The sequence below is a fragment of the Budorcas taxicolor genome, chromosome 25 (assembly GCF_023091745.1).
Source record: "Budorcas taxicolor isolate Tak-1 chromosome 25, Takin1.1, whole genome shotgun sequence".
Taxonomy (NCBI): Eukaryota; Metazoa; Chordata; class Mammalia; order Artiodactyla; family Bovidae; genus Budorcas; species Budorcas taxicolor.
In genome coordinates this window covers 36,307,939-36,330,346 of record NC_068934.1, presented here as the reverse complement: position 1 = coordinate 36,330,346, position 22,408 = coordinate 36,307,939, and the positions used below count along the sequence as shown (strand labels likewise).

Here is a 22,408-nt window from a genome sequence, read left to right as displayed (position 1 = left end):
TTCTTGAAGAGATCTCTAGTCTTTCCCATTCTGTTGTTTTCCTCTATTTCTTTGCACTGATCCCTGAGGAAGGCTTTCTTATCTCTCCTTGCTGTTCTTTGGAACTCTGCATTCAAATGGGTATATCTTTCCTTTTCTTCTTTGCTATTCGCTTCTCTTCTTTTCACAGCTATTTGTAAGGCCTCCCCAGGCAGCCATTTTGCCTTTTTGCCTTTCTTTTTCTTGGGGATGGTCCTGATCCCTGCCTCCTGTACAGGTAGAGGAACCTCCGTCCATAGTTCTTCAGGCACTCTGACCATCAGATCTAATCCCTTGAATCTATTTGTCGCTTCCACTGTATAATTGTGAGTGATTTGATTTAGGTCATATCTAAGTGGTCTAGTGGTTTTCCCTACTTTCTTCGATTTGAGTCTGTATTTTACAATAAGGAGTTATTGCAAATCTGAGCCACAGTCAGTTCCTGGTCTTGTTTTTGCTAACTGTATAGAGCTTCTCCATCTTCGGCTGTAAAGACTATAATCAATCTGATTTCGGTGTTGACCATCTGGTGATGTCCATGTGTAGAGTCTTCTCTTGTGTTTTTGGAAGAGGGTGTTTGCTGTGACCAGTGTACTCTCTTGGAGAACTCTGTTAGCCTTTGCCCTACTTCATTCTGTACTCCAAGGCCAAATTTGCCTGTTACTCCAGTTATCTCTTGACTTCCTACTTTTGCATTCCAGTCCCCTATTGAATGCAAGATGAAAAGCACATCTTTTTTGGGTGTTAATTTTAGAAGGTCTTGTACATCATCATAGAACGGTTCAACTTCAGCTTCTTCAGCATTACTGGTTGGGGCTTAGGCTTGGATTACTGTGATACTGAATGGTTTGCCTTGGACACAAACAGAGATCATTCTGTCATTTTTGAGACTGTATCCAAGTACTGCATTTTGGACTCTTTTGTTGCCTATGATAGCTACTCCTTTTCTGCTAAAGGATTCTTGCCCACAGTAGTAGATATAATGGTCATCTGAATTAAATTTTCCCATTCCAGTCCATCTTAGTTCACTGATTCCTAAAATGTCGATTGTTTGTATATGTAGGTTCTTTCTTTCTGCTTTCCTTTCTTTCTTTTCTGCTAGTGTGCCGAACGCTCGCATAGATGTCATATCAGATTATTTCCTTAGAGTAAATTCTCCAAAGAGAAATGATAGAGACTAAAGATATTCACATTTTAAATTATTTAAGAACTAAGATTTTTGTGAAAGTGAAGAAAGATACAAATATAGAAATCTCACAAGTTAAATAAAAAGTTTGAATCCTAAATTTGAATTAGAATATCAGTATAAACTGAGGATATTTTTTCTCTTAAAAAATAGGTTTTCTAATTCTGTCCACTGAAAAGATTTGGATGTAGTCATCAGTCCAGCAGCAATGATTCTATGTGGTGTCTAAATATAGCTTCCCAATAAGAGGAATCAGGGCTACTTAGAAAAATGCCAGATTCTTGCTCTGGGGCTGGAGATGTACCTGAAACATCTACCTGAAACATCCTGTCTTATCAGAATGAAAGGAAGCAAATTCTGATAAAAATTTCTCTTCAGGGTCCTGGGAAAAGAACTCAAGATGTAACTGAAGAGGCCAAAATGGGTGTACAATTTGACCCATTAAAAAGGAAAAATATCTCCGATAGATTGAAACACATTACGTGTATTTAAAACCCACAAGTTCATACTGATAGGAAAAGAAGTACTCTTTGGTCACTTTCTCAGGATGTTAGGAGACCACAGTGTTATTGGGAAAAGTGGTAAGTGATGGGCACAAATCCAGCCTTTCCCCTGGAATATCCTCGCTTGATGAGGGAAATTTCACTAAGGAAGCATCCAGCTAATAAGTGAAAGGGGATGACCGGCTTAGAGCATCACCATTTCTCATCTCCTGTCATCAGGGAAAAACGGAGGAGGCACTTTGTAGTGAATGGACCAGCTCACCCCCCTGGACACGGTTGCCATCACTACAAAGAGAGAGCATTCTTTATAGGGTTCCTGGTCTTGTGTGCCTCCTCTGGTGTTTTACCACATAGGAGGTATTCCCCATCCTCCCCCCAAAGGAAAGCTGAATCTGATCGAGTCTCTAGGCTTCACTGCCAGTGACTAGGAGGCACAGTCAACAAAGCGGAACAAGTTTTAAGGTCACAAGGATGCAGTCAGCACAGTCTACACTGTGAGGAGCAGACAAATTGCAGAGAAAAAGAGAGAAAGAAAACTTACTGATTAAAGGAGGCTTCAGAGACATATCAGTCAGGTGCAGTAGGCAGACCTTGTTTGGGTTCTGACATGAACGATCCTATTGTAAAAAAGAAAAAAATATGAGACAGTTGGGGGAACTCCTAACAATAACCAGATATTTGATGATATTAAGGAGTGATTTTTTTTTTTTAGGTATGATAATAAAATATAAAAGTCCTTTTTAAAAAAAGAGTTATCTACTGAACTACTTAGAGATGAAAGTGTATAGTGTTTGAAGTTTGCTCTAAAACAATCCAGTGAGGGGGAAAATGGGTGGGTGAACAGTTGAAGAGAGGTGAGCCATAAGTTGATAATTTTTGAAGCTGAGTGACTGGTGGATAACATCTATTACACTGTTCTGTCTGTTTGAGATATGTTTGAAATTTATAAGTATAAATGGGAAAGTTATTTTGATAGGACTTTCAAATTGCGTCTCCGATACTGAAAAAGTTTACATTCCCACCAACAATATATGAGCTCTCCCATTTCCATACTGGCTATTTGCATTCTTTTAAAATTGTGCCAATCTGATAAGCAAAGTGGCATTTTGTTGTTTTAATTTTAAGGTGTCGTTTTAATTAGAGGTTTTGTTGCCATTTGCACCTCAAAGGGCCCTTCATCGCCTCCCATCTCCTGAAACAACCTGCCTGTTTCATGCTTTGCACAAAAGAAAAGTTGTGCTCAGACAGCTCTGTGAGCCCAGCATTACAGACGCTGTCGCCACTGCCTTGCCTCTCTACTGCAGTTTCCTCTCAACCAGCATGATTTTTATTTCCGGCTGTAACACCTCAGTGATCATCAGTTTATTCTGTGACCTGGATAAATTCTGCATAGAAAGCTGGAGTGCGGATTTAACATAGATGATAGGCGCTTTTTTTTTTTTTTTTCTTTCATCCTTAGCAAACAGGTTCCTGTTACCAGTTGTCTTTTGCGGTAGCGACATCCACGTGAAGCCTTGTTCACAGATGCATTCCCCCATCCGTAAGGAAGGCATGGAGCTCCTAGGCTAGAGGCGCAGTCTGTGCTTTGTTTCTGAGCAAGGGCGTGTGTGACTCCCCACACACTGTGAGGAAAACATGCTGCCCTCATGATTGGCCTCAGCAGGAACCCAGAGCATTCTGTTGTGTTTGCTGCCGTCCAGCGTCGTTTCATAGTTCCCTCTCAGATAAATTGTGTCCTGCAGCGCGTGATGTCGTTTCAGAAATAATTACCGAGAGTGGTGCTAAGTGGGAAGGAGAAAGTATACCATGACTTTAACAAATTCCTTTTCCTCTCCCACGTTTTATGGTGCGTGACAACATGCAGGGGCGTACACTATCTTTGTTACTATTCTTTCCCTCCAAGTGGAGTTGACACCCACGGCTCCCCGCCTTGCTGCCTGGCTGTTGCCTCAGGAGCAGGTGTGTTAACTTGTTGCTCAGCCCACAAGGTGTGTGTGCTGTTTACCTCCTCCTCGAACAGACCCCATGCTGCAGAGGCCATTGTGAGGCAGTGGGAAAGCCAGGCCAAATGAGGGTGTGCATTTCATCTCTGCCTCTCAGGAGCTGGTGGTAAAATGATTTGGCCTCAAAGGAGCTTAGATGTATGCCTGGCACCCAGTGAATGGCAGCTGAATTTGAATTATTAATTAAATAAATCTGTAACACATGCCTTCTGTGTGTTAAGGTCCAGGCTGTCTGATATATACAGTTCTTACCTACAAATTGATGATCAGCCATGCTTTTCAACAGTAACTCTCATGATTCTGGTGTATGTTCTATCTGTGTGTAGAGTATCAGTTCTCTTTCAATGGTCCCCCACCTTTTTGGCACCAGGGACCTGTTTCCTAGAAGACAGTTTTTCTACAGACCCAGAAGGGGGATGGTTTCAGAATGATTCAAGCACATCCCATTTACTGTGCGCTTTATTTCTCTTATTATTGCATCAGATCCACCTCAGATCATCAGGCATTAGATCCTGGAGGCTGGGAATCCCTGCTCTAGATACTGCTGAAGCCTTCCAGCCTTTTTCTTGCCACAGCCTTTGAGGAGAGTTGCAGCCTGGGGATGAGGAGGTTGTTGGTCTGTTTTAATGTCAGCTTTTCAGCAGTGGCGAGAAGCCAGCAGTAACTTGCCTGACCACAGTCTTTCTAGCAGCATCAGTTGGTAAAAAATAACATCGCAGCTTCACAGGAGTAACTCTCAATTGCTGATTTTATTCTTTCAGGTCAGCTCCGCAAAGAGATGAAGAATTTATGAGGAGTGGAGGTGGATGTATGCTTTGGTTTGCTCAGTGTGTGATAACATTCATCCCTAACACTGGCATAGAATTTAAGTGGCTCAAACCTAAGCGTGATACCAGAGCTACGCTCTGAGATAGCAAGCAGGAGCCGAGCAAGTGAGGACCCAGAGGGGTGGCAGACAGAGTTTCATGGCCAGAAGTCACTGCTCTTTTTCCCTTGTTGAGACCTCACCCCAGTGGGCATTTTCTTGTTTTTATTGAAGCTGAAGCAGGAGCATGTCCCAGAATCGTGTCCTCCTGTCGACACTTGTACAAGGCCCTGAGCTGCAGGTGGAATATCACAAATGAGTCTGGGTTCCTGGGCTGAGTGAGTGCACAGTTCAAACATGCAGGTGCTGTTTGAGGCAGCTGATCTTATCTGCCTTCTTCAGCCTGAGGGTTTCTCATGTTGGGCAGTGACCTTTAATTGCCAGAGCAGGTCAGATTCTGTAAACGCCCACAATACTGTTTCTTCATGGAGTTTAATAAGTTCTTAGATGTAGATGCACAACTGAAAACGTACTTTTCTGTGATGATTGGCAGAGTCCCTTTCGATGCCTAGAGGGACTGACATCCTTTCCAAAGGGCCAACCGCCTCTCCGCAACCTGACCTCCCCTGCCTACCTGCCACATGCCCAGCAGCCTGTTAGGGCTGTAGAGGAAACACGTGCTGTTGCTTCGGTCCTTAAAGGACTTATGATAATAATAATCTATGATTAATAGTAAACGCTTACTAAATGCTGGACACTACTACTGGCCTCACGCACACATCATTTCATTTAATCCTAATGTCCTTTTTACAGATAAAGAAACACAGGTTTAGAGAAGTTTGTTCACTTGCCGAGTAGTGGAGCCAGGAGTTTAATCCCAATCTGTCGGACTCCAAAGCCTGTGGTCTCTGTCCCTGTGGTGCAGTTGGAGTGGCAAGCTGGACTCACGTGAAAATGCACGCAAATGGGCAATGGAAACCAAGCTTGGGGGGCAGCCAAGGTGTGAGATGTGAAAACCAAGGTTCTGAAAGATCTTGCCTGACTGGAAGAACGGAAGAGGTGGTACAATGAAATTTTGTAGGGATAAATTGCCATTTAAGTAAAATCCACTGTTTAAGTCCTGAGCAGAAGATAGGGGTTCCTTATACTCTGTGAGGGGACAGCTAGGCCCAGGGGTCTTGGGGACCTACAGAGTCCTGATGGAGCAGCACTAGGAAGTGGCCGTCTTCAGTGAGCGCAGGTGCAGGCTGGTGGGGATCCACTGAGGGCTGAATGGACAGAGCAAGACCCTGAGGGATCTGGATGATTTGCCTCATGAGAAATGAGTCCATGACCTAGGGGTTTTCGTCTTGAAGTCCTGGAAGAGCTGTCTTCATGTGGCGGAGGGGTGGACTTACTTGGTCTAACTCAAGAGGAAATTTGGGGGGCTCTTGACCCCCCGGTAACATTCCCCTGAGCTATTTCGGAACCATCTGGGCTGCCTGGTGGGCTGGATGGTATTGTCAGGTGGACTTCTGTGACTGCAGATGTACAGGAGAGAGGGCAGAGATGGTTCCTGGAGAGGTGGAAGAGGACAGGGTTTAGGAGATTGCCTAAAGGGAAGAGCGAGTATTCTAGGGGAGGAAAGATCCAGGCAAGGGAAGTAGCTTGAGTATGAGTTATGGTGCTAATGGGGCAGGAGAAATACCCTTGCATAAGAGGGCCTGGATGGTGTGTAAAGCCAGGTGAGGACTCTCAAGGCAACATTATTTTCTTCCAGCATATTTGGTAAAGTGGTATTAATCTAATCTATGACATAAACCATGTCTTATTTGCAAAAGATAATTTCAGCGTGATGAACCAAGTAGGCATCTCTTTTCTTAAGGTCAAAGTCAAACCTTGACCTCTCTGGAGTGTGTGAAAGTGCGCCTATACCCACTGAATTTTGCCACCTGCATCTTGCACCGCGTGTAAATTTCTAAAGCCACATGGTTGCAGGCCGGTCAGGCCTTTACCTGCAGTAGGGTGTGGCTACCTGCAGAGGCAGGAGAGCCCTACCCAGAACCAAGATGTTGCAGCTGATGGTACCACACATGCTCCAGGAGGGTGTAGAAGGGTTTGTTACATTCGTATTTGAAGTCTCCAGGGAGGCAGGGCAGGCCTCTCAAGCAAGTTTGGAAAGGCTGAGAGAGTGAGGAGGTGGGACTTAAAGTGAAGAGTGGGGTCAATATGAGGGTCCTCAGCCTTCTGGCAGGGGCTTGTGAGGTTTGAAACTCTTGCTGACATGAAAGGAGCCCAGATGTGAGACAGAAACAGCAAAAATGAAAACAGATTCCTCATTACAGTCCATAGATAGGCCTTTCTGCACGGCCCCAGAGGGAGCTGGTGAGAAGAGTGTGTGCGTGTGTGTTAGTTGCTCAGTTGTGCCTGACCTTTTGTGACCCCATGGACTGTAGCCCCCCAGGCTCCTCTGTCTGTGGGGTTTCCCAGGCAAGAATACTGGAGTGCCTTCCATTAAAAGCTCGAGTTCTGTGTGTCCGGGTTCCCTCCGACCCCACGTGGGCTGTGCTGACGTTGTGATTAAACCTTGTCCAGGCCTCGCTGCCGGTGCACAACCAGGTGTTACCCTCAATTGAGAGTGTGGATGGCTCGGACCCTCTGGCGACTCTGCAGAACCCCATGGCCAGACTGGAGGCCAAGGAGGAGGAGGACGAGGATGAGGACGAGGATTCTGAGGATGAGGAGGAGGAAGACGGGGAGGACACTGACCTGGACGACTGGGAACCTGACCCGCCTCGGCCCTTCGACCCCCACGACTTGTGTAAGCGGAGCTGCTTCTTGGGCGCAGGGTGGGCCCCTCTGCTAGGGCTCCCAGTGCAAACTCTGCTGTCTCTCTGAAGGCACCCTTTCCCGTCATCCTCGGGCAGCTGGGGAGGGAGGGCCCTTTCCCATCGTCCTCGGCAGCCGGGGACGGAGGGCCCTTTCCTGTCGTCCTCGGGCGGCTGGGGAGGGAGGTGCTGGCTGCTGCTAGAGCTCCGATTGCATCCACAAGCGGCTGCTTGAGGAAGCTGGGCAGCCTGCTGGTGTCACAGGGGCTGGGGCTGGGTCAGGACCCAGCCTCAGCCTCTGATCTCAGAGCTCCAGCTGCCAGGCCATGATGGTGTCCAGTCCTGGCAGATCCGGCCATTCCTTCTTTCACATGTTTGCTTCACCTCTCTTCGTACCAACCTTAAAAAATGCCTGCTGTAAAAGGATGCCTCTCACACCCCGGGCACTAGTGCTCTGCCCAACTCGAGCAATACTCTCCATGAGCTTGTGAAGTCGGCAGCTTTCTATAGGTCCTGCTCAGTTGGCAGCTTTCTAGAGGTCCTGCTCAGTTGTTGCAGGAATCAGGATTCAAATGCAGGTGGTCCGGTTGCTGGTGCCCACAGTCAGCCGACACTACTGCCTGTCTGTCCTGCCTACTTGGAGGGGCCTGCTTCCTTCCACCAAGCCGCCGCTGCTGCCTACCAATGTCCCACATAGATGGCAAAGTCCTTATCTCCTCTTTCGAGTTACAAGGCCATGCAGAGCTTTGTGGTCTCACCATATCTCTCCCGGGACCCTCTGCATAGCAGTGGTGAGGCCATTTGCCTGGGGTCTGTGTTCATCTCCATACCCAAAAGAGAATTTCCTCGTTTTGCTTTTCTTTGAATTCTTAAGTGTTCAAGGCAACTCCTTAGTCAAATACACATGAAGTCACTTTAATCTTCTAAATAGGAACACAAGGTAGCTGTCCATTACTGGAGAGTTGTAGAAATCGAAAATACATGTTTCCTAAGCCAGGCCACCCCACAGCCAGTTGGGTGAGATGCGATTGGTTGACTAGATATGTTGAGAGTCAGGAGTCTGCTCTCTGTGGGGCACAGTCTCTTTCCTCTGTTCTGCTGCTGTTCACATTGCAGCGGGGCGGTTAGCTCCAGATGGGGGATTCTGGGAAAAAGTGGGTGGATGTGGACGCTGACTGCAAACCCATCATTCCCGGAATGAGCTGAACGTACATATCAGGGCTGGCCTCGTTGTGTCATCGGGTGAATGAAGGGTGGGATGCTAAATTTATTCACTTCAGCATTATCTTCACGCAATATGCACGGGAATCTCAAATTCAACAGCACTGTTTCTACAGCTCCCTTTGAGGAAACTGACTATATTGTCAGGTTGTTTAAAAAAAAACAGGTTGATTGACCTATAATTTACATACTATAAAGTTTACCTCATTTGTTTCATCTGATTTTGCAACATTTAAGCAACTAATAAGCACTTCTTTCCTCTTTCCAAACATGGTTTATTTGATTTGTAAACTTTTTAAAACTTTTTTTTAAATTGAAATGTAGTTGCTCAATGATGCTGTGTTCGTTTTTGCTGTACTCGACCACGTTGACTTGTAAATTCAGTGCCACTCTTCGAATGGCCATCCAGTAGAGAAATAAGTCACAGCCTGCTTAGTATTTTTGGCAGGCCACAAGTTAATTCTGCCTGATTCTCCCAGTCTCTGGAGAGTCACGTGTTACAGTGGAATGGGTTGTGCGGTTGTAGGAGCTAATTGAATTTGGCCTTAAAAACTTAGGTGTGGGGGTTCTCCAGGTTAGGACCCTTTCCCGCGAGCCGGTCACCTAGAGGCTATCCTTCTCGTGCAGGGTGCGAGGAGTGTAACAACGCACACTCTTCCGTGTGCCCGAAGCACGGCCCGCTGCACCCGATCCCCAACCGGCCAGTGCTGACGCGGGCACGGGCCAGCCTCCCGCTGGTGCTCTACATTGACAGATTCCTGGGCGGCGTGTTCTCCAAGAGGCGCATCCCCAAGCGCACCCAGTTTGGCCCCGTGGAGGGGCCACTGGTCAGGGAATCGGAGCTGAAGGACTGTTACATCCACCTCAAGGTAATGTACACTTTGTCCCAGTCCCCTCCTGTCCTGATGACTTGTGAGGGGCATGCATTTTCCCACCGAGCCTCTCAATTCAGTCTCATAGCAGCTGTTCACTGTGTTTCTCTTTCTATGCTTGATTGATTTAAATGTAGACATTTTCTCTCTTACCAATAAGAGAGAAACCGTGGACGGTACAGTTTCAGACCGTGGTGTGCTCAATCGCTCAGTCCTGTCTGACTCTTTGCAACCCCGTGGACTATAGCCCACCAGGCTCCTCTGTCCATGAGATTTTCCAGGCAAGAATACTGGAGTAGGTTGCCATTTTCTTCTCCAGGGGATCTTCCCTACCCAGGGTCGAACCCGCGTCTCCTGCACTGGCAGCGGAGTCTTCCCGCTGAGCCACCAGGGAAGCCCTCAGACCCTGAAGCCTTATGTGAATAATTCTGAACTCTTGTCATTCTCAGGGGCTGGACTAGTCTTCGAGGGCTTCTAGGACCAAACACCACAGACCAGGGGGCTTAAACAATGTGTTTGTTTTGTCTCACTGCAGGAGGCTGGAAGTCCAAGGCCAAGGTGCAGGCAGGCTTGGCTTGGGTCAAGGCCCTTGGCTTGCAGGTGGCTGTCTTGGCACTAAGCGGTCCCTGTGTGCTCGGGCCTCTGGTGCTTCTCTGTGTGCCCTGATCTCCCTGTCCTGTGAGGACAGGACCTGCTCTGATGACTTCATCACCTCTTCCAAAGCTTTGCTTCCAAATGCAGTCTGAGCTACTGGGGTCTGGAACTTCAGTGTATGAATTATGGGGGAAACCAATTCAGCCTATAATAGAGGCTTGACAACTTTTTTTTTGAATATTAACTTTGACTAGAATACAAAGAGAATTACGTCAACTCATGTCATCTGTTGGGCTTCCCTAGTGGCTCAGTGGTAAAGAATCCTCCTGCCAGTGCAGAAGACATAGGTTCCATCTCTGGGTTGGGCAGATCCTCTGGAGAAGGAAATGACAACCCACTCCAGTGTTCTTGCCTAGGGCATCCCATGGACAGAGGTGGGCTACAGTTCATGGGGTGGCAAAGAGTCATACAACTTAGTGACTAAACAACACCAATATCATCTGTGAAGTGCTGATAATGTTTTTAGGAAAACCTCTTTTTCAGTCTTTGAAACAGGTCTATCCTGTTGAATCTTCTGCTAAAGAATAGTTCACAGAATGTTCAAGTATGTGTATACTGATGTCTGTTCCTCACTTTTGATGCTTTTGCTTTGATCGAAAGCTTCCTGTCTGCTTTTTGAGAGCCACTCTGGAGAACCGGGAAAGAACAGTGGGAGGAGAGAATATATGGGGTGTGTTTTTGAGGAGTCAGCAGCTGTCATGGGGAGATTTTCTTGGTGAGAGCTCAAGATGTCCAAGAAAGAATATCACTTTGTAGAGAGAAGGATCTGCCACCAGCCTCCACGTTATAAATGAATGCAGTTGAAACCCCAAAGGAAGCCACTTACAATGAACTGGAGTGTATTTTGCTTGCACTTTCTGGCTTATCAATAGCATTTTTGATGTGTTAGTTAATGATGAAATGGCAACCAAAGCTGTACAGTGTGCTGACTTTTAGATTTTACTAGGTAATCCTGTGAGTGGGTCTTTAGAAAGTGTCTTTTCCCTTTTTCATTTGGTAAGACACAATTCCAGTAGCTTTCCAGATACAAAGGGGAGAACCAGTGTATCTGGTTAATTTAAAGAACAGTATTTTGCATATTATTACACAACTATCTATGATGTTAGAGGTTTTGTGTGTATGTGTCTTTTCACTTTCACTCTGGTTGCAGGTTTCTCTCGATAAAGGGGACAGAAAGGACAGGGATTTGCATGAAGACCTGTGGTTTGAGTTGTCGGACGAGACCCTCTGTAACTGGATGATGTTCGTACGTCCGGCCCAGAACCACCTGGAGCAGAACCTGGTGGCATATCAGTATGGTCACCACGTGTACTACACAACAATCAAGAACGTGGAGCCCAAGCAGGAGCTCAAGGTGCAGCACTGGGGCTATACTACATGCTTCTAAATTTTATTTATTTATTTGGCTACACTGGGTCTTCTTTGCTGTGAGAGGGCTTTTTCTAGTTGCAGAACTAGGGTTTACAGGCTTTGGTGTGGTGTTTGGGCCTAGTTGCCCCGAGACATGTGAAATCTTCCCAGACCAGGGGTCAAACCCATGTCTGCTGCCTTGGCAGGCAGATTCTTAACCACTGGACCACCAGGAAAGTCCCTGTACACTTGTTATAATCCCGCAAATAGAATAAGAAGTATATGACTTTGGGATCTACCAAAGGCCTTTATAAAGGCGTTAGGCCCAGGGGGTGAGGAATTAGGAAGTAGTTATTTTGGGGGTACAGACAGGTCTATTGACTGAAGATGGAGTTACTTCACTTCATTTTGGGCTTCCCTGGTGCCTTAGTGGTAAAGAATCTGCCTGACAATGCAAGAGATCTGGGTTTGATCCCTGGGTTGGGAAGATCACCTAGAGAAGGACATGACAACCCATTCTAGTATTCTTGCCTAGGAAATTCCATGGACAGAGCCTGGTGGGCTACAGTCCATGGGTGGCAAAGAGTTGGGCACGACTGAGTGTGCACACACACACACACACACACACACAACCTTTAGTTTTCAAGTCTGAGCAACTGGGTGGAAGGTGGGGTGTTAGTTGGGATGAGAAAGGTAGGTGAGTGTCTAGAAGTCCGTTCTGGACCGGCTGCATCAGGCAGGTGGTAGAATGTAGGTAGAGGGAAGAAGCGGGAGGATCTGGGATACACGTGGTAACTTGAGAGTCATTAGCACAGAGTTGGCTGCAAACAGATGTGATTGCCTTGGGGAGAAGTGAGAAGGCCCTGGACGTGGACTAAGCTTCCAGAAGCAGCACTATTTAGGAGTGGTGGAGGGGTGGGTGAGCCAGACAGGAAGCAGAAGCAACCACCCCGGGGTGGGATGGAGGCAGAGACTCAGGAGGGCAGGGTGGCTCTGGTTAACCCCAGCAGTGTGAGGGTGGGGCCACAGTGACCACAGCTGCGTGGAAACCTGTGTTTAAACAGATAAAAAATCAGAAGAGGCTCTGTTTCATTAGATCAAGAGACTACTAATGTTATCTCTTGTGAAGTTGTTGTAATAACAAAAACAGTTTTTTTAAAAGGATAAAGAAAACACTTAAAATGGATAACCAACAAGGACTTACTGTATAGCACATGGAAAAAAAAGAATCCCACACAGTGTGTCTCGCCGTGTGAACTTCCTGACTGACAGTCTGTGCCAACGGGGTCACCTCACGGTGCGGCTTCTTTTGTTAGTTTGCTGGTTTGCTGTGGGAAACCTGGGTTGTTTTCTGTGAGCAGGAGGAGGAACTGAAGCCTGTGAAGTGCATCCTGTTATGTCCTTCCCCCCTGATGATGTGCTTGGTTCTTGCAGGTGTGGTATGCTGCTTCCTATGCCGAATTTGTGAACCGGAAAATCCATGACATTTCTGAGGAAGAGCGGAAAGGTACTTGGATTTTTTTTTTTAATTTCATGTATTGATTGTAAATTGTATGTATTACTTACATCTTTGGTGGTGGTTTAGTCACTAAGTCATGTCCAACTCTTGCAACCCTGCGTTAGGCTCCTCTGTCCATGGGATTTCCCAGGCAAGAATATTGGAGTAGGTTGCCCTTTCCTTCTAAGGGGATCTTCCCAACCCTGGAATTGAACCCATATCTCCTGCGTTACAGGTGGATTCTTAGAACTAAACCTCCTTGTGTAATTCTAGGGTCGAATGACAATGACATATTTACATTTCTTTCATGGGCTGTAGAAAATAGTATTTAATATAATAAAAAGTCCAAATATTAAATTAGAACCTAGATCAGAGGATGATTTTTATCTTGATGTAATCGTCTCTGAACATAGCAAGGCAGGGATTGTCTTTGTTGTGAAAGTAAATGTCGCTGAAGTACAGTCTACATCCAGAAAAGTACAAAGTCATAAATAACAGCCTGATGAATTTTCACAGCATGAGGATACCCAGAGACCCAGGTCAAGAGTGGGCCACAGCTCCAGGAGTCCCTAGCACCTTCTAATTCCTCTTCACTCCCAAGTATAACTATCTCCCAGCTTCAACACCACAGATACTATCTGCTTGTTACTGAACTTTGTATACATGGAATTATGTGACATGTACACTTCTGGTATATGAGAACCTTTTGTTTGTGAGACTTTTCCATACTGTTGTGTATTATTCTAAGTTGTTCATTTTCTTTGCCACTTTGTTTTCTATTGTGTGAACTTGTTGTTGTTGTTCACTCGAAGTCATGTCCAGTTTTTGGTGACCCCATGGACGGCAGCACGCCAGGCTTCCCTGTCCTTCACTGTCTCCTGGAGTTTGCTCAAACTCATTTCCATTGAGTCGGTGATGCCATCCAACCATCTCATCCTCTGTCGTCCCCTTCTCCTCCTACCTTTGATCTTTCCCAGCATCAGGGTCTTTTCCAATGAGTCAGCTCTTTGCATCAGGTGGCCACAGTATTGAATGTATTGCAATTCATTTATCTATTTTCAGCACAGAAGTTTGGGTTGAACTATGTAATTCTGACACTGACTAGTTGGAGTTAGGTCACATCACAGGTCAAGGGCAGAGTCCTCCTTTAGACTCTCTCTACTTTAGGCACCATCTTCAAGCCAGGGGGATCCCATGCCCCCTGCACTTCTGAGCAACTAGACTAGTAGCATTTAGGGAGTTTCCACTACCCTCTTAGTCCTAATAATTCCCTAGAATGGTGCACAGAGGTCAGAAAAGTGCTGGGCTTAGAATTGCCATTTTATCATAAAGCACACATGTCAGGACCGGCCAAATGAAGAGACGCTTAGGGCAAAGTTTGGGAGGGTCCCAAATGAGAAGCACCTGTGTCGCAGCCCTGGCGGCCCAATGTGTCATCACCAGAGTGGGAGGCTCACCTGAGCTTCTGTGTCCAGAGTTCTTATCGAGGCATCATCACAGCGATGTGATCAATTGGATCCTTGGCCCATGACTGGATCTCCTCTCTAGCCCCTGCTCCCCTCCCTGGCTATACCCCCTCATTCAAAGCCACAGCCCTGTTTTCAGGTGGTTGGTTTTCCAGGCTCAGCCATTCCCATCTGGGCCCTCTCATTAGCATAAACTCAGGTATGGTCACAGATCACCAGGAATGACAAAGATGTGCCATTTACTTGGGAAATTCCAAAAGTTGTGAGGCTATTTCCTAGGGGACCAAAGTCAGTCATAGTCTTTCTTGTTCGACAAAGTCATTTCCGGTGTCCAGTGTCTGGCCGATATGAAGGTACCACTGTGAACCTTCTTACATGTCCTTTACTGAACATATGTGCATATTTCTGTTGGGCGCACATTTAGGGGTGGAATTTCTGGGTCACAGGGTTCGGCTTTAACCCGTGCTTGTGAACCTTTTGCTAAAGTGATGATATTGAGCATTCACCTTCCAGTTATTTGTTTTACACTATACCCTCTGATTATGAAGCTTGGATCTGAATTACTGGGTTCTCTGCATACGCATTCCCATTGTAGCACACCTTGTCTTCCCAGTGGGGTAAGGTTGTATGTGTGCTGGGGGTGGGAGAGGGTGGCACACGGTAGTTGTTCTTTTGATGTCTTATGTGAATATATCAGAAAACCAGATCCCCAAAACTACTTTCTGTCAATCTTGAGCCTTTGCTTTTATAACAAAACAGCAGACACTGGGTATCTTTGAGCACTGGGCTACGGTGAGGTGAGAATGGTGGGGGTGGCCAGGCATTTGAGTTTTATTGGGGCCGATTGGTCACCAGCCTCCATGGTCTCTCTCCTATGGCTGCAGTTCTTCGAGAGCAAGAGAAGAATTGGCCCTGCTATGAATGCAACCGCCGATTTATAAGCTCTGAACAGCTGCAGCAGCATCTCAATTCTCACGATGAGAAACTGGATGTGTTCAGCAGGTATAGTGAGGGGGAAGATTTCACAAACTTAGTGTTTAAAGTTCCAAAGTCATTTCTGTATCATCTATGAATGTATGAGGGTGTGTGTGTATGTCTGTATGCACATGGGTGGGTGTGTAGACATAACCAGTTAGGCTGCTGAAGGACATTTCTTATGCATCATTTCCTTTCTTCCCCCTGGTCCTCATCACAACTTGTGTCTTTTCTAGAATCATGCATACCTAGCAATAGGAGATCTTTCCACCTTAGTAAACATTTCCCTGAACAAGCGTAATCAATGCCCAGCAATAGGAGATCTTTCCACCTTAGTAAACATCTCCCCTAACTAGAGATTCTGAAACAGGGATTCTTGAGATAGCATACACCTTTGAAATAACCTACACCTCTGATTTTCAAACTCTTCAAAGGTAAGATTCCTTCATCAAACTAACTCCTGTGTTTAATTCCTATATGAAAAAAAGAAAAGGGGGTAAATGAAGGAGAATTCCACAGGGTGGGGTGGGCAGCAGCTGGATCACGTAGGCCTGATGGTAGTGATAGGAGATTTGAATTTCATTCTATGTGTGATAAGAAGTCCTCAGAGGCTGCTGAGCAAGGGATATTATGATGTCAATTATATTTCTAAACATCACTATGCGTGCATGCTCAGTCCCTTCAGTGTGTCTGACTCTTTGTGACCCCGTGGACTGTAGCCCCCCAGGCTCCTCTGTCCATGGGATTTTCCAGACAAGAATACTGGAGTGGGTTGTCATTCCCTTCTCCAGGGGATCTTCCTAACCTGGGGGTCAAACCTGCGTCTCCTGCATTGGCGGGTGGATTCTTTACTACTAGCACCACCTGGGAAGCCCAAACATCACTGTGGATAAAAGTAAAAACAGCACTTAGGTTATACTGCAGTAAGAGGGAAGACAGGGAGTCTGGTTAGAAACTATTTCAACAGTTTGGATGAAAAATGAGAGTGGTTTGAATTGGGGTAGTTTCAGTGGGACAGGCGTAGGCTTGCCAGCATTTATAGAATTTGAGAAGAGAGAAGGTGGTGTGAAATGGCCTTTAGGAATGTGGGAGAGTAAATACTCCAAGGGAGTGCGGTGTGATGGCCCGCAGCAGCCAGAGCTCACTGGGGGCTCTCGCGAGTCAAGGCCATGTCCTCACCCGGCGTCTCTCTCTGTGCGGGTGTCTGTGGAGGGAGGGCACAGAGTAGGTCTCACCAAGCGCCTGCAATGCAGTGAGAGTGGCGAAGCAGCAGGGTGGGGGGAGAGCGTGTGCGCGGGAGTGAGTCCAGTGATGGGCTTTGGAGGTGATGAGTGGAAGAAGGGAGGGAAAATGTGAAGGGAATACAAGACTGCTGACAGGCTGCAGGACTGGAGATGCTGGGGAGGGGGCACATCCGGGAGTTCAGGTGTCTGAGGGGCGGACGGGAAAGTTAGGACACGGTGTTGGCATGGACGAGGCGTGGCGTTAGGGTCCTGGGGTTCTGCAGCTACTGAGGATGACAAGGGCAAGGTGTGACCTTGGAAGCAAGCAGCTGAGGTGCATGGAGGGCACAGCGAGCATTCTGTCCTGTACTTCCTCCAGGGCATCCCAAACACACCAACGTGGCTCTGTTATAACACCTTTTATACCCTTTTGTGAGTTTTGCTTTATACGCCTGCTGCCTCTGCTGGACTTCTGAGGGTAAGAACTGTTGGGTATAACTTCCCATCTTTTAGTGCTGAGCACCAGGCAGGGCACACTGCAGATAAAATGTTCATTAGCCAACTGCTAAAAGAAATCTGAGACAATTAGGCAAATCTGAACTTTGACTAGATTTAATAAACATTGAGCAACTATCAGTTGCGATAATAGTATTGTGGAGATATGTATTTTATATATATTTATATATCTTTATGTTTTAGAGATATGTATTTAAATATTTATGAATATGAATGAGATGAAATGATGTCCAGGATTTATTTCAAAATACTCTAATGGGTATGTGTGTGGGAGAAGTGGTAAGGATTCAGATAGAATAAAACTGGTCATGAGCTGATAAGTATTGAAATGAGGTAGTGAGTACACTGGGCTTGTATTTGCAATATTTGCTGAGGTTCAGAATTTCCCATAAAAAAGGATCTTTTAAAAGTCCTTGGAAAAAATCTATATTTTTAATTAAACTGTTAAGTACATGAGTGGAAGAATAAAGCACAGTCTGATTGATTTTAAACACATCTTGCACGCATGTCTTCTAAAGGAGATTTTAGTGACATACTTTTCTGAATCCCTTTGATTAAGGAACTTTTGTATGTTAGAAGCCTTTCAAAGGGGATAAAATTCATTTGGCGTTTATTGGATGTATTATTGAACCACTGAATTAGAAATTCATTCTGGCCTCCCAGAAGATTATAGAAAAGCAAGAACATATCTTTAACTCTAGCCAGATTCCATGGAAGGAATATGAGGTGAGCAAGGGGAAAGACCTGAATCTTGTCTCTAGGACACACACCAGGCTCCGTGTGTTCTGTCCTGTCTGTGTTGCTCACGTAACTGCGGAGATGTGTTCGAGCTTTCAGAATGTCCAGTGGCAAAATGGTGTCAGCACTTTGAATTTTTAAAGCTCCCTTTATTCTGAATAATTTAAGATGTCTCTTTGAGCTATATAGACAGGGAAAGATGAGAAATTGAGATAGCGTGTATTGGCAAAATGATCATCTACATTAGAAAAAAGAATCAGAAAGAGAAAGAAAGTGAGTGGAAATCAAGATTTGGAGTTACTCCCGATCACTTAGGGAAACATTTGTTGTGGAGTATTATGTAACTGTGACTATTTATCACCCAATCTCTTGTCCCCAGAGCAAGAGGCAGAGGAAGGGGCCGAGGCAAGAGACGGTTTGGCCCTGGTCGAAGGCCAGGACGTCCTCCCAAATTTATCCGGCTGGAGATAACCAGTGAAAATGGGGAAAAGTGTGATGATGGGACACAGGTAAGCGGAGAGGGGAAGGCAGGAACTCTTCTTGGACGCCTGCTCAGAGAACTTAGAACTGTCCCTGGACTCAAACACAATGCCTTTCAGAGGCTGACAGTCCTGCCTGTTGGCACTGCGCTGCCTGTTAATTAAAGTCTGATTGGACAAAAACTCAAAAGAACGTATTTTTAAATGTTACTTAAAACATAAGGCTAACTTTGCAGCCCTAAAGATTTGAAACTGTCCAGAGATATTATGGGGGCCTCTGTTTAATTAGTTCAGACAATTGAAATTATGATATTCCAGAAGAGTCCGGCCTTCTTTTTCCTCATAAAGTGATCAGGAATATGTCATGGTTTTTCCATCCTGTGAATGGTTACCTAATTCATGTCCTCAGGAGGAAAATAATCTTTTCTGAGCATTATGAGGCTAATCATTTAAAACATAAAGCAGCAGTTCTTAAGTCCTTTCATGGATGTCTGTCTAGGCAGGGAAATAACTCCTGGTTCTTATGATTTCAGGACCTGTTGCATTTTTCCACCAAGGAGCAGTTCAATGAGGCTGAAGCTGCGACTCCTAACGGGCTGGACCAACCAGAGCAGCCCACCCTCCCGCTCCCTCAGCTGCCCTCGGAAGCCCCGTCTTCTCTGGAGCAGGAGCCGGACACACATGAGCTGCACCTGCAGCCCCAGCATGAGGAGAGTGTGCTGCCCGCCCAGAGCACCCTGACGGCTGACGACATGCGCCGTGCCAAGCGCATCCGGGTAGGCAGGATGCCCAGCTCCCCCTTCCCCCACCCCCTCCGCCTACCGCATGGGTGCCGACTCTCCTGCAGGCAACCAGCTCTGTAGGCACCATACTGTTCACCATCCGCTGCTCAAACCCTTGTTTGTTTTGGAAGAAAGTGTGAACTGTTTCTCAGGGCCTCCATGTCCCATGGCAGGCTGGCATGGCTGGTCCTAGATTCCATCAGTTTAGCAGTGACATGGAAGCCTGGCTCTTGGCAACGTCCAGACTAGGGTGGTTAGAGTAGGATAGCGCCCTGGATCCTAAAACTCACAGATTGGAAATGGAGAAATAAGTACACTGAGCTGTAATAGTTATTAACATTGAAGCCAGGCTAATCTGTGCCTGATCAGAGCTCTCAAGTCAATTTGGGGTTTTGAATTTGGTTGTTGACAGTTTCCAATGGGAGACTGGCAGATGCCATGTCTTGTCAATGCGCAGGGACCTGAGTCCAAGCAGATCTGACAGATGTGGCCCAGACATGGGGAGAGCACGGAGCTGAGCTCCAGGTGTGGGGGTAGGGCAGTGTCTTCTCTCCTGTGTAACCTGCTTTGTGACTTCAGACCGTGTGGCTGAGGGCCTCCATCAGTGGCTGCCTGGCCAGGGGTATTTTGTCCGTATTTAACAGATAGCGTTGTGTGTGCGTTCAGACCTGCGGGAGACACAGGTGGAAAGCCGTGTGGTTTTGCGGGCTCAGTGCCTGTGTGGACAATTGACATCCAGAAAACAATGACTTAAATCCATGTTTGTGGCAGCAAGCTGTTTAAAGACATTTCTTAGTCCTTTACATGTGGATGAAAGAGACTTATTGTGTATCTTCCCAGGCTTTGCAGTTTCTAGATGAACGCTCATTTCTGCTTACGTTTCTTTCAGTCTTATTTGCCTACAGGCTAGAAGGCACAGACAAAACTTGAACAATAGTCTTGTCTGAGCCTTTATGTAAAAATACCTTTAAACATTTGTTCTGTATGGCATCGCGGACGGGATTCTGAGCAGTCAGGCTGAAGAGCCTTTATGAGGGTCCTGAAATGGAAACCTGTGAACCTTACAGCTCCATGAATATTATTTCAAAAGCAAACATGAGCATACAGAAATACAGACCAGAACAGCAAAGGGCTGTGAATACTTCCTACCTATTTTGCTACACGAGTCCCAGTCTGCTCTCCTCTCTCTCTTGCACAACTGCTGTCTTTTCGCTTTGGCCATTCTGATTTCTTACTAGGTCCAGAGACTTGCGTCCTAGGTTTAATTTTCTGAAGGCAAGAATTAAAGCCCACACGTGTTGTGAGGCGTGGGTGTGCAAGCATAGTGCGGCCGTGGTTGTACGTGTGTTCTGGAATGAATTGGGTCACTGGTTTTGGAACAAGTTTCCTTGTATCAAAGCAAACCCCACATGCATGTGACTTTTGGCAGTCTTCGGCGAGCTAGTTTTGTTTTTTTACCTTCTCACACATTCTAAGAAGCAGGGCTATGTATTTTTTCATCTCTTCTATCCAGATTGGTAATGACCCACTGAAGGGAAGCCTTCCAACCCCATTGGTAATGTAACTATTTTTCTCTCCTCTAATGCTGCCTGCTCAGTTGGAGCTGCAGGTATGTCTGTTTCCTGTGTTTCACTCACATAACAGAATGCTATTTAAGTGTCTGCCTGACCTACTGTTCTTTGCAACCCGTACTTACTAAATCCTAGTGGAAACTACAGTTTGGTTGCTACAGTCAATGCAAATTAGTTAACGAATAATGCTAATTTATTATTAATGTATTAAGAATCAGTGAGTAAACTGTGGGCTGCAGTGTGCTCATACGTGAAATGAAGAGTAGGACTAAGTAATCTTCAAGGTCCCTTCCAGCTCTGAGACAGCTGAGTGTTCTGAAATGCCTTCTGAAATGACACCGAGTTCTGACTGGATGTCCAGTACTTTCGAGGTGCACAGGAGAATTTTCATTGGAGTTCTGTCTGCTGGGATCTTCCAGTCTAATTAGGGACATAATGCTAATGTAAGCTGGGTCACAGTTCAGTATCACATTTAAAGGTGCGTGCATACATGCATGCTCAGTCATTCAGTCCTGTCCGACTCCTTGCAACCCCATGGACTGAAGCCTGCCAGGCTCCTCTGTCCATGGGATTTCCCAAGCAAGAATACTGAAGTTGGTTGCCATGCTTTCCTCCAGGGGATCTTCCTGACTCAGAGAAAGGTAGAGCCCATAATTACTAGAGAAGGTTGGAAGAGTGAAAGGTTTAAAGAAAGCTGGATTCAGGGAATAATTTGTAGATGAAAGAGTTAAACTGGTCCTTGAAAGACAGGAAGAAAGGAGACCATTTCAGAGGTGGGCAGCCATAACTTCAAAGGCAAGACCCAGGAATGTGCTTGATGTGGTTATGGGCACTGCACATGTTGGTCTGACCCGAGCACGGGTGCCAACCGGAGGAGAGTGGAGAGTGAGATACTGGGCAGGACTAGCCCAACAGAGGTTTTGAAAACCAGGCACAAAAGAGACCAGAGGAAAGTTGTTCTTTTTTTTTAAAAGGCAAACAAACATGATTGATTTCCTTTTCATGTCAGGGTCAAAATAATATGAACATTGGTCAATAATTTAGGTTCCTTTCGCTATTCATATCAGACTTTAGAAACATTTTATGGGTTTTGTCTGCACAGAATCTGTTATCTCAGGACTCACTTCAATGTGAGTAGAATCCCTCGTCACAGATTTTAGCGTCTCTACCATCTTGGCAACTTATGTTCCATCCAGCACAGAGTTGTTGGCCAACGGCAACTCTGGGGTTCATCTTTGCTGCCTCTGCCCTTTCTCATTATAGCTTCTAGAAAATATGTACCAATCACAGCTCTGCAGTGCAGGAGATACGGTAGAGATGGCCTCCAAGTGGGGAGAGGGAACGGGCAGTTTCAGCACTTCCACTGCCTTGTAGTGAAGGGGCCCCAGCAGGATTATTTGATCACACATGCAGTCTGGTTCCTGTATGTAGACAGTGTCCAGGGCTCCATGGAAATCACAAAGATGGTCAAGATAAGGTTTGTCCACAGAGCTAAGAAAGTGGAGCTGCTGCTGGGTTTAGATCCAGTGTCTGAGGACACTCACACTAAACAGAGATGACAGGAGACGTATAAGCATAATGAACCAAAATAAAACTGCGATCCAGATTTGGCGCCCAAGGGGAAGTGGAAGCCCTGAGGGACCAAGATCAGTTGCTGTGCACTGTCTGCCCTTGGAAACATGGCTGAATCTGGGTAAAGGAAAGGATGATTAGATTTCCTGAGCACCCTGTACCTTGAACC

At 46.0% G+C, this 22,408-nt stretch overlaps 1 protein-coding gene across 1 annotated transcript in view; it reads left to right on the top strand.

Annotated features, from left to right (window-relative positions):
• PRDM10 (PR/SET domain 10) overlaps positions 1-22,408 on the top strand; it is a 60,157-nt gene that overhangs the window by 13,767 nt on the left and 23,982 nt on the right. The window contains exons 4-11 of the mRNA XM_052661819.1: positions 7,090-7,315; positions 9,171-9,412; positions 11,220-11,423; positions 12,854-12,926; positions 15,268-15,385; positions 18,215-18,344; positions 18,848-19,090; positions 20,694-20,705. Of these exons, the coding sequence (XP_052517779.1) occupies positions 7,090-7,315; positions 9,171-9,412; positions 11,220-11,423; positions 12,854-12,926; positions 15,268-15,385; positions 18,215-18,344; positions 18,848-19,090; positions 20,694-20,705 (1,248 nt within the window). The remainder of the gene's footprint in view (positions 1-7,089; positions 7,316-9,170; positions 9,413-11,219; positions 11,424-12,853; positions 12,927-15,267; positions 15,386-18,214; positions 18,345-18,847; positions 19,091-20,693; positions 20,706-22,408) is intronic.